Consider the following 10,479-nt stretch of genomic DNA (forward strand, 5'->3'; position numbering starts at 1 on the left):
GTCCACAATCTGTTTTATTCCCCTTCAGTTTTCAAAGCATCTTGTTTCTTACGAATCATCCTTTAAACCAAAAAAACCATGATAATATCTTAGAGGAAAATGGTAGCATCTCAAGACTTAGGCTTGAAATCTGGTTATGGCAGCTTGACAAGTAGCACAGACTTACCCAACTTGCCCATGACCACAACTGCAGACTGCAGCACGTGTGGAATATGGCACCTTTCCTCAAGGCACCCTTAGATAAGTCAAAAACAAGTCTTGCCACATTCTGCGTTTTGTGTATGCCTCTAGGCACAGGCATCTCACTTCTACTGGTGTACAGTAACGTAAGAGCAATGGCTCTGTTTCAGCCCGAGCCTTGCAAAGGAGTTGCAAAGGACTCAAATATATTGTTTTATCCCCCCTAGCCTTTTTGCCTTTTCACCTGCCTTGCAGACAGTTTCATCCCGAGGAGTCCCAGGAATTCCCCTTGAACCCCTCACAGGTAGCTAAGCTTGTCCAATGACTGCTATGACCGGAAGAGATGGGTGTTGCTCTCCCACACCTCCCTGCTGCTCTTCCCTCTGCTCCTAGTCATTCAGTCCCATTTTTGCATCCAGATCAGTGCAGTGGAGAGAGCTGAGGAGGCAATGAAGCCAAAAAAACCACAGAGAAAACTGTAAACCAGTGGTGACTCATCAGGCTAATTAGAAGTTTTGCTGTCATGATTACTGTCTCAAGCCCCTCATGCAGCACTGGGGCCTGCAGGATGCCTGTCACAGCCAGTAGCCAAACCCAGGGAAATCCTAAGCCTTTCCACATGACTGGTCTGGAAGACCCTGTTGCCTGAACAGATCCTGAGCAAGCTGTCATTGGCTTGGAGTACATCTCTAAATGCAAAAGTCTGGGAGTACTGGAGATGGCTACCTCATGACAGCTTCCATAAATATCTTTCTCCTCATTATGAGGCTGGGACTATTGTCCCACTTTACCCTCAGTCACCTTGAGTCAGCTTGAAGACTCATGTGTGTAATCATGGTGATAAAACACTGTTAGTCCTCTGGCACCGGGACACTTACCAAAGATTTAGAGCCATCATTTACAGATATTAACTTCTGCTACAAACCTCATTGGCCTTCTAATGTAATGAAATTTTAGGTTTTATTTTGTTTGGCTTTATTAGAACTGCATGGTTTTAGGCCACCCAAACCACTTTGATTTATTAATGACCTCCTTCAGAAGAGCTGAATGTGTGTACAAGCTAACCTTGCAATCTACCGCCCAATTATTGTTATCAGTCATAATTAACCATTGAGTGGAGATGCCAAAAAGGTTTTCAGATTCCAAGGATTTCATACCACAGAAATACTTTACACCAGTTGCTCCTCCCAAGCCAGGATGCTTTCTAAAGGCAGAGACACCTCATGTGGCACAGGGCCAGTGCAGATGAGATCCTCATCCTCTCTTCTTCAAGTGCTAAAATGTACATGCTAATGGCTTGAAGTAGCCAGGTGTTACCAGCTGAGATACTGCTAGAAAAACAGAGGAAGCTGGTTGAATGGGAGATCCCTGGTCTTGATCAAGCTGCAGTAGTTGCTCCCATGAGACTGAGGTTTAGAGGGGCAGGGGGAACTGTCTGTGTCACAAGACATTGCAAAATCTGAGCTCAGGTGCTCATGGGATATTCAAGGGAATGCATGTCAAGCAATTGACAGAAGAAAACAAAATGGGGAAGCAGGACAAGTTGGATCAGATCTAAAGTCTGGATCTGAAAACTGAGGCTAGCAGAGATGATAGGAGCTGGATGAAGGCAGGGAGAGGAGAGGTGAGAGACAGGTGAAGGCAATATGGGTCATACTGCTCTCATTTTATCAAGAAGGAGATCAATGAAAGTGCCTCCACACAATAGCCTCAATCTCCCTTACCCTTGACCAATGTCTCTGGAGAGGTGCAGAGGCACCTGCAGGTATGAGTGCAGCTGACTGGCATGTTCACATCCCTCTTTTGAAAACCTCTTAAGGAAAGGCAAACCTAGGACCTGCCACAGGCTGGTGGAGATCACACTCTAACTTCTCTTGCTAAGCAGGTGCCCATTTAAAACACTGTTCTGCAAACAGATGGTGGTTCCCAAAATCTAGTTTTACAGCCCCTCATCAAAATAGTCCCTCTTTCCTTCCTTGTTTTCTGTGACTTTTCCCATTTCTCCAGTTGAAATGCCTTCAGTTCACCAGCACACCCATGAGACTTTCCCTCCCTCCCTCCCTCCCTCCCTCTCAGTACTGCAGCCTGTAAATCCGTCCCACCAGCCTGGAGGCAGCATACCTAGGGCAGCTGCAAGCTGTGTTTGCACTTCTGTGTGCTGCTGCTCAGAAGACCAAACAAAATGAAATTAAACAAAATAAATAACCCTCACTTCACACCAAAGATCAGCGGAGACACTTCTTTGCAGATCTACAGAGCTACTGACTCTAAACTTTCAGGAGATTCAAAACTTTGAGCACTAACCTTCGAACAAATCTGTATGAAGCACCCAAGGTTTTAAAAAGGTATTAAAAGCAGAGCAACTTCACTTTCTTCCAAAGGCAGACTAACAACAATGTAGGCCCTCTTGCCTAGAACTATTGCACAGTTCATTTGGTTCCACCTCCCTGCCATAGCCAGCGACACCTTTCACTGGAACAGGTTTCTCCCAGCCCCATCCAACCTGCCCTTGAGCAATTCCGAGGATGGTGCAGCCACAACCTGGCTAACCTGTCCCAGTGCCTCATCACCCTCACAGGGAAGAAATTCTTCCCAGTTTGTCAGTCTCCTCTCTTAGAGTTTGGAGCCATCACCCATTGTCCCTATTTTGTTAATAATGAGTGTGTTTTAGTGAAAACAAAACAAAACAAAATGAAAAGGTGGGCCATTTTTCTTCTACCAAGTAAGTCCATTGTCCTGCCAGTTAGACTAAGAGCATTTCCTAACAGACTTTGCTGGTGGCACAGCTGCAGTTTTGATTTTTGGATACAAAGTTTAAGTCAGTGGCCTGCAGCGTTAAAGAGACTGCGAGAAAATACCAAGGAAATTCAGAGGAGGAACATTAATAAATGTGACATCAAGGACATTTAATCAATTTGCTGTTGCTTAAAGTTGTTCCCTCAATTCTGTGAAAAAAAAAGTGTAATCTCCTGTGATGGCACTTCATGGCCATGAGTAATCAACACGTGCCTTCAATTCACATGGACCTTGAATGCTCTTGGTAGATGCAAATCCATCATTTCCCTGCTTATTCAGCAGAGAGCAAGCAAGGAGAGTGGGACTATTTGTGGTCAAGCTGCTGATGGGGATGTAGGAGGAAAATATGTCTTAGACCTAAATGCTGAAAGTATTTTTTTTGTGTATTGTTCCAAGATACTGCTGCCATTCCTGACACAGAGAATTTCTCACCAGCCTGCCCCTCCCTGAGCAGCCACTTCCACCACATCCCTGTGCAGGGCTGATGCAGAAACGAGTCCTGCACTGCACAATTGAAGGACAGGACTCAGAAAGAAAAGATGGTCCTTAGAGCTGAAAAACAATTTCTGTCTGACCGGAGCTTCACAGCTGAGTAAATTTGTATGTTGTGTAAATAATTTCTTTTTCTTCAGCTTTTGTAAATCCACATCTGAGGAAGGATTTGCTTACCCACCAACAGGCAGTTTGCCAGCAACTGCACACTCTGACAGTTTTCACCTGCTCTGGGGTCAGAGCAGTTTGCACTTTTGATGTAGATCACGCTGCCCTTCCTACAGCGTCAGTCACCCATTCTTCCTCATTATAACCCAGCTACAGGTTTTTCTTTCCCTCATCTGAGAACCAAGGACCTGCTGTGCAGAACCTCTCTGAAAAGGTACCAAGACCAGTTTTAAGAACTGAGACACACAGTATATCTGGTCACACAGAAGTCTCACTGGAGGTGTTTTAACACAGATCTTGAAAAAGCCTTCCAAACCTTGTAGAGATTTACTGCATAACAGTATACAATATGTGCAGCTGTTGTTGCAATACAGTGATCAGTATTTATGGCCTAGCTCACTTATTATAAACTTTTCCCATACGTCAGTGTGGGAATGAATGTCTGTACAAAAAAAGCTGAAAGCTGGCTCCTTATCATCCCTTACCTGTTTTTCTCTGCTCACAGTAATTACCCACAGCACTTTCCATGCTTGCAGAGGCTCCAGATACAGTACAAAGGGAAAGACCAGTGAGCTCTGAGACTTGATTGTCTTGAGAAAAGTCACCTTGAAGAGTCATAGAAGTTAATAGCTGAAAATGTCATACTTTAGTCAACAAAGAGAAAGGAATAAACAAAAGTGTCAACACTTCAAGAAGAGTTCTTGTTACCTTATTCTTCCAGACAATGAAATTAGTAGGTCAAAGGTTTAAGATACAGGCTCAAGACAGTGTTATTCCTCAAGCAGAAGCCATTCAGTGCCAAGCAAAGTATGGACTTGTCAGTCTGTAACTTCAGGTGCCAAGCCAGCTGAGAGGCCAGGGCTCAGAAGAAGTTCTTGTCATCACAGTCAGGAAGAGCTCCAGCAGCATCTGGCAAGGGCATCCACAGCCCCTTGGCAGGACACAGGTCGGGCTCCAGGTTGTGCCAATTCCAGAGTGAAATCAGGGCTGTGATTTCACCTTCCAAGGTTGTTGTGCCACTTGTATCAGAAATGGAAAAGTAGTTTCCATTTTCATTGCTGCAGATGTTTATATGTAGGTGAGTGACCCATGAGAAGCAGGGTAGAAGTCAAATTGTTACTTCAACAGCTCATGGTTATGGCAACTCAAACATGAATGTGCATAGCAGTGTGCAGAGACTCAAGCCTACCTGGGTTCTCAACATCTAGAAAGTCCATGACATTAATTGACTGTGAAACACTCCCAATCTAGTGGTGGGTGGCTGGTGAACAGCATGAGGAGAAGCAGAAGCCTTGTGGATCCAACAGCCCTCCGAAGAGCATGGGAAGCCAGTCCCTGCCCAGAGGTGCAGGTCATAGGACTGATGGAGATCTTATTTCAGAAAAATATCTCCAACTGTCCCCAGCAGTGAGCAGAGCAGAGCTTGGGGAAGGCTAGAGTGGGATGTTTGGACAGGGCTGTGCCAGCACCAGTGTGCTATGGGGGCTGAAACTGATTTTATGTGGTAAGGAAACCACGAGGTGCAGGACAACTGCTGCCGTGTGCACCAGCACGTGGATGGAGCTCCAGGGGAGCCTCAGAGGTGCTGAGAAAGTACATTACAAAACTGCAGGAGTTCATAATACTTCCTCACAAGTCACCCAGCTCTTAATAACTGTCTTCATCCCTGTAGTGGAAAGGATGCCACTGGCACAAATGTTGTTCTATAGGGAGCAGTGCATTTCATAACCATGGTTGGATCAGGGAGGTTACTCCAGGAAGGACCGTGTCTTGGAAATCACTGAATGCTGCAACATGACGAGTTCAATCTATTTGTGTTGTTCTCAACGTAACCTATTGAATGAAAGATCAGTGATGTGAGTCATATCTTGGTATCTAGATAGATACTGGTGTAAATAATAATGTATGTCTGACAATGCTCAACTTGAGGTTCCTCTTCTAAAATTATTGTCCCTTGTTGCTATGAACAAGACAAGGAAAAAATAAGTAGCTTGTTTTTAACTTTATGTATCAAATATTAATATATATTTAATACTTATAATATATTCAATGCATATGTAATATATAATAGAAGGGGTTATATTTAATATAGAATTGAGGGATTGGACTAGTGGATCTCCTGAGATCCCTTCCAACCCCTACCATTCTGTGATCCTGTGATTCTTTGATTAATATTTTTAAATGAAAAAAATCCATGAATTATTGGTTGATTTTTATTTTATGTATTATAGAGCAGTTACCCTCTCTCTACAGCTGATCAAACAAACCATTATGAAGGGCTTTGCATGAAGATAAATGAGACCATAATACAGGCTTTTGAATAAACACCCCCTTAAATAACCAGCTCACTACAAAGATGCATGCAACTCCTTATAAAAATAAGAAGTGCAGCCAGGTAAGGTGACATGCAGTACTGCAAGTGCATTGCGCATCTGTTTCAGCAGTGCAAGTGGTTGTACTGATATTCTTTTCATCTCATGGAGCTGTAACACCAACAGACAGATTGGATCAGCTCAGGTCTGAGCTCTTCTATCCCACCCCTGTACTACAACACTCCCAGCCCATGGTGGAGTAATAAGGATGGTGGTTTTGGGGTTATTCAGCTGTTTTTCTCTCTCATTTCTCAAGAAACAGCAGAGCACAGTCTGGGACAGAGGAGAAAAGGCTGCAGGCGGTCGACATGGAGCAGGGGTGAGCAGAAAGCATTTTGATGAGTTTAACTCCAGGCGTGTTCCTTGCTAAAACCAATAACAAATGCTTTGCAGTATATCCAAAATAATGACTTGTCAGCATTGCCTAATTGCTTCTGTCACGAATTAAATAATCCTGGCGCCCTTGTTAGCAATTCCTTGATAACATCTGTTGAGCAGGAGGTTTCTAAGCAATGACAGCAACCTAAGGAGTTTAGCAAACAGCTTCCCCAGGCCGCTGCTGTGCTGAGATCCATCTCCTGATTATTTTTTTAAACCAGACTGAAACATATGCTGTCTCTTCTGGTACCAAATAAACTTTAGACAAGTTGGGATGTCTTTCAGAGCTGGGCATAGAGCTGTTGGCTGTTCAAAGCCTAGTGAGTACACTGATTATCGTTGAGCAGACCATTTAACAGCAGGAAAAAATAGCATCAGTGAGAATTTTGTGGGAAAATGGTTCAGACTGGGAGAGTACCAGTGATCTCTGCCAATAAGCTGAAAGCTGTGCTCAAGGGGCAGCGGACAGCTGCGTGAGGGATGTGGTTTAGTGTTAGGATTGGCAGTGTGAGGTTAGTGGTTGGACTTGATATTACAGGTCTTTTACAACTGAAATGATTCCATGGCTCTGTGGTTCTTCTCAAACCACCATCATGAAGTTTCAAACAGGCAAACAGTCCATGGAGTCTGGAGATGCCTTTGGTGGGAAGACGTAAGACTCCAGCACCACACAGACATGTGCTGTGGCTGGGTCTTGAACATGGACTTCAGGCTGGGAGAATTCAGTTCTTCCTTGTTGGTAGTGCTCTTGGTTAATTTCTCAGCATTGCTTGCTACAGCCTTCCTGTGTTTTAAAACCCTGAGGGCTGCTTTGATCATCTGTCCAGACTTCCCATATAACACGATTCAGCATTTGTGGCTAAACACAGGAAACAACTTTCAGCAATTGACCCTAACCTGTGTTTTGACGTGGATCAAATCTGCTGAAATGGAGACAAAAGCTGACATTTTGTTGCCTGTCCACCACTTGGAAAATTTTAATGATATAATTCCCCTCACATTTTTATCAGCACAGCAGATAAGTGGCATGCATGCCTATGGTTGTCTAAAAGCAGTGAAAGCAAATGCATGTGGAAGATTCTGAAATAAAAAGTCTTTTGAGAGAAATCAGTCTACAGTGTTATGCAGAACAAGGATTCAACTAGTACAAAATTGTGTAGTTGCAGGTATTTTCTCCTTTTTCCTTGACCAGTTTCAGTCGTCATTGAAGTCAAAATCAAAGGTAAAAAAATAATTAATTCTTGCAAACCCTTGAACTATCTGGCTCTGCTAGTCTGAGGCTGCACATCTCTGCTTGAGCTTGAGGAGGATGCTGTCAGCAAATGTTTTAATACAGGTCTTATTTGCTGTGTCATTTAATCACATTTGCAAATGATCATCTTATCACCTGCCTCTGGCAGTTTTAGCTCTGAATGAAAAGCACTTGCAAAATGTCTTCAGCCTTCCACCCTAGCATCTTCCAGGGCTTTCCTGTTTGTTTGAGGAGCATCCCTTGAGATGCTCAGGAGGCAGTCTTCCTTATTTTGACTGTGATCCCAGTCAGAAGATACAGATGTGCTCACAGGAGCCATCAGACCTCTGGAAAGCCTCCTAAAATGAGGCAGGAAGTCAGAATTACCTAAAAGGCTCAGCAAAGGAAAGACTCAGACGACTTCTCTGGTTTTGTGGATTTAGAGCCTGGACTTGGACATTCACATGCACAGAACCCTCGAAAATGTTCATGCCATGGACCTGGGGTACAAAAGCCCTTGCACCTCTGTCTGCCACTGGCTGGAGTACAGAGCTCATCCTTAGCTCCATATTGCAGGAGCATGGGGCTCAAGTGAGAGGGTTGACAGTTTTAGATGGGCTTTCAGTGCACTCACAAAATGTTTCAGACATTTCTGAGAGCAGGACACTGTCTGGGTCAACATAAGTCTGTGGACTTTCTCTTCACGCATTCATGAACACCACCAGAGCCAGCAGGTTGATGAACTGGGGCTGATTTCCCAGGGAAAAGTCCGATTTCAGATCCAGGAGGAATGACTTTTGTTTTTGTTCAACTGAATCCTCTGATATGTCGAGGATGCCATCAGGGTTGGCCATACTGTGAGGAAGAGAGGTGCAGCTTTTCAGTCTGTGTCTGTCATGCAAACAAGCAGTGAGACTCTCAGTTCCTGAGGCTGCCAGCCCCACAAAAGCACAGCAGCAAAAGTTTTTACTAGATAGAGCAAACAGGCAAAACGTGTTGGCTGTCACCAGACAAGGCATATCAAAGAGGAAAGTATCCAGACTGGTGAAGCTGGCAAATATTCATGGTTTAAAGTGACAGACACCAGGAAGAATTCTATTTTCAGTGATTCAGAAACAGCTTTGTCAAAACCAGTATGTTTGCATCAGTGTCATCCAAAAGTACACTTTCGAGCCCATAAATTTCTAGACTGGCTTCAATATTGAAAAAAACTTACTAAATATAGATGTTTAGTAAGAGTTAGACTGAATAACAAACATTTTCCTAACATTGTTAATGATAAATCTGAGTAAATAACCACAAAATACTTCTGTCTGTCTGTATGACATTGTATGCACTGCACCATAAATTACGAATGCATAAATTGACCTTGGTAGTAGACATGGTTATGGTTCTGTAAGAGCAGCACTGCTAAGTGCTTCTGGAATTCAAACATCTGAGCTGGTGCTACATGTGTAGTACCTGCTTAAGCAACAGCAGTTTCATGCATAAGCTTCTTAGTTGGGGAAAAAAAAAACCAAAAGTGAAGAGAATAACAGAACTGCAGCCTGGGGCTTCTTGTATAAACACCACTCTAGTGCCACAACAGCACCGAATACTCCCTTCAACAGGAGCAACTGAAAGCCTCAGGAAAGCCACAGACTTTCTGCTTCACCCTGAAACACATAGTTTCCTTTCCTTTTGTCTTTTGACAAACTTCAGGTAATCGCAGACAGATAGAGCTCCAGACACAATCGTCAAGGAAACAAAGGTCATGCACAAACGGCACCAGACCCCACTCTCCCTGCAGCCAGCCCCCGCTTCTCAGGTTTGCTGGGCAGACCAGAAAAACAGCCCACAAACCACAGACACGCCTGCTGCTAACCTCCAAAAATCCTGTCCCGTGAGAGCAGGCAAAGCATGTTAAATTAAAGTAAGATCTGCATAGAACTTGCCTCCTTAGCATGTTGCAGCGGAAGGAGCTGGGCAATGGGGGAAGCAGGTCCCTGGTCGATGCGGACTGCTGCTGCCAAGAGGTTTGTGTTTGCTCCTGTCTCCAGGAAACGCTGGTGCCTGCACTGAGGAGGAAGTGTGCTGAGGATTAATAGCTGTGTTTCTCTTGCATAACCCATTCAAAGTGCAGTGAGTCATGATCACTCATCCTCATCCAGCAAAGGGTCATGGGGCCAAGGAGCTACTGCTCCCGTAGACTGGCTGTGTAGGGGGACAGCTCCCTGGCAGCACTGCTTAGGCTGCTCTCTGCTGGGACTTGGCCCCAGCTCAGGATGGGTGTGGGGGACTGGTCAACAGCAGCTGAACATGACCATGAACAGTGTGCTCAGGTGGCCAAGATGGCCAATGGCATCCTGGTTTATACCCATACTAGTCTGGCCACCAGGACCAGGGCAGTGATTATGTACTGAGCACTGGTGAGGCTGCACCCTCAAGTGCTGTGTTCAGTGTTGGGCTCCTCATTCCAAGAGGGACACTGAGGGGCTGGAGTTTGTCCAGAGTTGGGCACCAAAGCCGGGGCAGGATCTGGAGCACAAGTCTGATGGGGAGCAGCTGATGCACCTGGAAGTGTTCAACCTGGAGAAAAGGAGGCAGAGGGGAGACTTTCTCACTTTTGGCAACCCTCTGAGGGGAGGTTGTGGTGAGGTGGATGTTGGTCTCTTCTAAGTAACAAGTGACAGGACAAGAGGAAATTGACTCAAGTTGTGCCAGGGGAGGTTTGGATTGGAGATTTGGAAGAGCTTTTTCTCTGAGTGTTGTTGGACAGCACAAGCTGGTCAGGGTTGTGGTGGAGTCTCCATCCCTGGAGATATTAGAGGAACTATGTAGATGAGGTGCTGAGGGACATGGTTTAGTGGTGTACTTGGCACT

General features: G+C 44.7%; 1 protein-coding gene across 1 annotated transcript in view; it reads right to left on the reverse strand.

The window, feature by feature from the left end:
* The window catches only part of FAM81B (family with sequence similarity 81 member B), a 34,939-nt gene extending 26,468 nt beyond the window's left edge, over positions 1-8,471 (reverse strand). Inside the window, exon 1 of the mRNA XM_062017618.1 lies at positions 8,323-8,471. Within this exon, the coding sequence (XP_061873602.1) occupies positions 8,323-8,471 (149 nt within the window). The remainder of the gene's footprint in view (positions 1-8,322) is intronic.
* Positions 8,472-10,479: the final 2,008 nt, after the last annotated feature.

The sequence above is a fragment of the Colius striatus genome, chromosome Z (genome assembly GCF_028858725.1).
Source record: "Colius striatus isolate bColStr4 chromosome Z, bColStr4.1.hap1, whole genome shotgun sequence".
NCBI classification, from domain to species: Eukaryota; Metazoa; Chordata; class Aves; order Coliiformes; family Coliidae; genus Colius; species Colius striatus.